General features: G+C 50.5%; 1 protein-coding gene across 3 annotated transcripts in view; it reads left to right on the forward strand.

The window, feature by feature from the left end:
* plxnb3 (plexin B3) overlaps positions 1-5,000 on the forward strand; it is a 67,419-nt gene that overhangs the window by 32,450 nt on the left and 29,969 nt on the right. For all 3 annotated transcript variants that reach the window (XM_062541394.1, XM_062541393.1, XM_062541395.1), the window contains exons 4-6: positions 2,242-2,370; positions 2,936-3,036; positions 4,012-4,144. In XM_062541394.1, the coding sequence (XP_062397378.1) occupies positions 2,242-2,370; positions 2,936-3,036; positions 4,012-4,144 (363 nt within the window). The remainder of the gene's footprint in view (positions 1-2,241; positions 2,371-2,935; positions 3,037-4,011; positions 4,145-5,000) is intronic.

Raw genomic sequence — 5,000 nt, forward strand, 5'->3', positions numbered from 1 at the left:
GATTCTCTCCGCTTGCTGCCATTTCCATAAAGATGCTCTGTTTGGGCTCCGACGGCTCAGATAGCGCTGGAGGATGACCTTGCTCCATGCCAGCCTCTGACAGCATTGTTTCACTGCTGAATGACTGTCTCGGTGCCAGACTCGCAAGAGAGACGCCCGTTTGTTATTGAGCGAAATAAATAAATAAGGGTGGGAGCGGGAATAAATAAATAAATGATGTACACAATTAAAGCGGCGTTGACCCCCCTCTGTAAGGTGAACAGAGACGAGCTCAGACGCGTTTTTGTTTTTCGCTGGGGCGTGTAGCGTCTGGCAGGCCTCATTGGTTGGCGCGCGAGTCCCCTCATACCTCACAGGAGACTAAGACTGCTAATTTATTACATGTTGCCTTACCTCTCACGCCCTCTTTATTCAGCTCTCTCTCTCTCCCTCTCCTTCTCCCTCCCTCTCCCTCTCCTTCTCCCTCTCTCTCCCTCTCCCTCTCCCTCTCCCTTTCCTCTCCCTCTCTCTCCCCTCTCTCCCTCTCTCTCCCTTTCTCTCTCTCTCTCTCTCTCCCTCTCTCCCTCTCTCTCTTTTCTCTCTCTCTCTCTCTCTCTCTCTCTCTCTCTCTCTCCCCCGCTCCCCTCCCCGCCCTTTTCCTCTCATCCTGGGCAAAAACCTCACCTGGTGTTATGGATGCTATGTCAAGAATGCCGGCGTGGACAAGTGAACGCATGCATAACTTAAGCTGCTTATCATCTGAAATGTCTGACTGCTGGGCTTGGTAGGGACACTGAGGAATAGAGAGAGTGAGAGAGCGAGAGGGAGAGAGAGAGAGATGCGGTGGGGGATGGGGAGGTTGAAGAGCAGTGCGTGTAAAAGTTGAAAGTCCTCTTAGTATTCAGTTGGCGATATTGAGGAGAGAGGGAGGGGGGGAAAAAAGAGGAGAGTTAAAAAAGAGAAAGAAACACGATAAGCCCCTCATCTTCTGTGCGCGCGGTGGGTGCAGAACTCCCTCTGTGTGGCTGAAAGGCTAATTCAGCGCCAGCTCGCCGCGCAGCGCACTTCTAAAGGCCCGGCGAATGAAAATTAGCTCCGCTAGCAAGAAAATATTCACGCATGGAGAGGCCACTGTGCTGGCAGTACTGCTTGTTGTTGTTGCTGGAGTTGTTAGGTGTTCTTTTGGACACGGTATTGTTGAGATTTTTTTTTGGTGTACACACCCAAGCACACACACACACACACACACACACATACAGACACACGGACACACACAAAAACACCAACTCGCACACATGCCTCTGGCTGTTTCTGCTGTGGTCTGGTGTTTTGCACACAAGCAGCCTGGAATTCTTTTTTGATGGGGGGCCTTGAATTTGGTTAATCTTGCCCTTCGGGCATGATCATGTGTTGGGCTGGTGCGATGGTGTGTGTGTGCGCGCGCCGCGCACGCGTTTGTGTGTGTGTGCGCGCGCGCGTTTATCAGCATTGGAGTGCATGTCCATATGAGTCTGTGTGTGTGTGTGTGTGTGTGTGTGTGCGCGTGTGTGTGTGTGTGTGTGTGAGGGGTGCAGATAATGGAGAGGGACACATCCTGACTCCCGATCCCGGGTGCTGCTGGGATTATTGATCCCACAGGGGCCGCCACTTGCAGTGCACTGTGGGTAATCTGGCTCAGCACAGCGAGGAGCTCCTCGTTCCCGGCCCCTCCGGTGCGCCATAAAATATTTACAGTCAGGCACTGGAGCGGGCGCCTTGTTTACACCAACACACACTCACCCCCCCGAGCCAATCAGATCGCACCGCACCACCCGGTGTGGCTTCCCTGCCCTGAAGACTTTGACATATGTACCCATCCTCTGAGATCTCAGGCAGCCATTGTATGTGTGTGTGTGTGTGTCTCTCGCTGTGTGTATGTGTGTGTTAGATTGTGTGTTAAATTGTGTGTGTGTGTGTGTGTGTAAATTTGGCTGTGAGTATTTGTGTTGAAGTCGAAGACTGCGTGGGTGTGTGCACATGCGGATGCATCTATTTGGCTGCATTGGCCTGTGGTTATGTCAGGACCTCTCCGTTTTTACGTGAGTGAATGTGTAATATATGTGCATATGTATGTAGATAAGGCTCTCTATGTGTGTGTGTGTGTGTGTGTGGTTATTGTGTGTGTGTGTGTGTGTGTGTGTGTGTAGATGTTTTAACGCTGGTGCTAACTCGAGTGGTATGTTTGTGTGTGTGTGTGTGTGTGTGTGTGTGTGTGTGTTGCAGGTGTTCCTGCAGGCGAACGGCACGGGTACCCTTTACGACTCGGTGACTGTGGACGAGAGGAGCACCATCAACGCTGACCTCCTGCTGGACTCGGCTGGACAGAGCATCTATGTCCTGACGGAGAGAAAAGTAGGGCATCTGTCAAAACAAAACCTCAGGCACTCTCCCCACACACTTCTCAGTGGAGTTCCGCATGAAACTCAAAATCATCTCCCTGTACTCCTGGCAGTAAATGCTAGACAGATGGATTTCCGATGATCTTCATATTCCCTTTTTTTTGTCACGCTGTGTGTGTATGTGTGTGTGTATATCTGGGAACATCACACGATGTGTCAATCAACATCAGCACCAGCCTGCTGTGAGACCTGAATCCTCTGAATGCTGTTACTCTATAAACAAGTCGAGCAGGAGTCACGATGCAGATGCAGACATGATGAAACGATTCGGAATAAGCCCATCCGAGTGCTTTTGTCCTGCCGCCGCTGTCTCCTGATTGATTAACCTGCTCTAGATCCGGCGACTGCCAGCCACTCTAAATGTCTCTATTCACCCTTGAAGTTTAGCACACATTGTTCACTGGGCTCGTCCAAAAAGAGCAAAGCCTCATGCCCTCGAGCATGTGTGTGTGTGTGTGTGTGTGTGTGTGACTGTGTGTGTGTGTCTTTCATGTGTGTGTGTCTCGTGTTTCACGCAGGTCACCAGGCTGCCGGTGGCGCAGTGCTCCCGCCACACAGACTGCCAGTCCTGTCTGTCCGTCAGAGATCCCTACTGCGGCTGGTGTGTGCTGGAGGGCAGGTAACAGCTCCGCTGCGCTCACTCACTCACTCACACACTCACTCACACACCCCTTACACACACACACACACACACACACACACACACACACACACACACACACACACACACACACACACAAACACACACACATACAAACACACAATCTCTGTCTCTCAATCACACACACATGCATGAAGAGACACACACACACACACACACACACACACATGCATACGCATACACACACATACATAAAGAGACACACACACACACACACAATATCTCTCTCTCTCTCACACACACACACACAAGCACAAGCGCACACACACACATTCTTTTTTGCTCGCTTTGCTGTCTCACCTTGCCGTATGCTGGAGCCATGAAATCCGTCTCTCTACTCCTGTGTCTGAGCCCAGGGCTGTTGTTGGCAGCTTGTTTGGAGCTCTGTTATGTCACGTTAGAGTGTTTGCCCAAAGGAGCGAGCGCTCCGTTTACAACTCTCTTTTCAGTTAGAAAGCCATTCCACTGCAGGTGAAGACGGTAAAAAAAGAAAAAAAAAGTCCCGGGCCTCTATATTTGTCTTTTATTTACTGTTCACTCCGGCTAGTGCTGCTCCAATTACAAATGCCCTCATGGAAAACGGGTGGCTGCAGCACGGTAGTCTCGGCTGGCTTTTGTTTGAAGAAATCTCCCTAAAGCTCTTTGTGTCCTTAGGGGCGGCGGTAAATCTTCTGCTCACAACCGCCTGACTTCAAACTAAGACTTCATAGAGCCCGACGTTTATGCACATATATTTGTTTTGTCAGGTGTTTTAACCCCTAGCTTAATAATAATAAGCGCCATTCCTGGAGTTGGGTTTTAGCAGTTGGAAACCCTCCCAGGCGAACCACCTTAACGTATGAAAAGCCTATTAGAGAGGTCGTAGGTCAACAGAAGGTTCTTTCTTTGTGTGGAGAATGACCTTTGACCTTGTTTGTGTTGTGTTTGTGTCAGGTGTTCCCGTAAGCTGGAGTGCCAGCGCCACTCCCAGTCCAACCACTGGCTGTGGAGCTACCACCAAGGCCAGCAGTGCGTGTCCGTGCAGAGTCTGGTGCCGTCCAGCCAGAGTCGAGAGGAACAGACGCAGGTAAGGATCGTCCATTCGGGTCTCAGAGCCAACCAGAACCAAGGATGTTTTGGTGGTCCAGAGATGGATTCTCCTATTTAAGCAGAACTTCCAAGGGTGAACAAATCATATCCCGTCATATAGCGTTGCTTATTTATGGAAGTTTGTTAGCAATTGTCTTGAATTTCCCCTTGAGGATCAATAAAGTATCTATCTATCTATAGTTCTTGAGTAAGAGCCCAGATTTGAATCTTGAAGATTTCATTGTTACTGATTCCGTGTATTTGTATCACCTCTCGTCGCCTTTGTTGAGATTGTATCCCTTTTCTATTTGCAACGGAAGGTTGAGGTTTAAGGGGATGACCCAGTCCCCTTTAGGGAATCAGCTGGCGTAGTGTGTACACTGATGAAGAACACATGGGGGGGATTTATCATGCACAGGTGGGGCTATCCCACAGGCACGATGGCTTGACACCCCCTCCCCTCTCCACCAGCCTTATGGTCCTTGCCCCCCCTCTATCTCCATCAGACATCTCCCTGTAATGATTGCACCCATGAGGAGGCTTTAGTCCAGTTCCCAGTTGATTAGTAGCGTGAGTGTGTGTGTGTGTGTGTGCGTGTGAGTGTGTCTGTGTGTGTGTGTGTGTGTGTGTGTGTGTGTGTGTGTGTGTGTGTGTGTGTGTGTGTGTGTGTGTGTGTGTGTGTGTGTGTGTGTGTGTGTGTGTGTGTGTGTGTGTGAGGCGGAGGGGGTGTTCCCCTGCCCGTGCCTACGTCCGGCTGCGTCCTCATTACCCCACCAGTCCGGCGCGGCGTCCGCCTCCCCAGTGCGTGGGCTCCCTTCTGAAGTGACCCGCGAACAAATGCAAATGGAAAATCA

This window comes from Sardina pilchardus, chromosome 7 (assembly GCF_963854185.1).
Source record: "Sardina pilchardus chromosome 7, fSarPil1.1, whole genome shotgun sequence".
Classification (NCBI taxonomy): Eukaryota; Metazoa; Chordata; class Actinopteri; order Clupeiformes; family Clupeidae; genus Sardina; species Sardina pilchardus.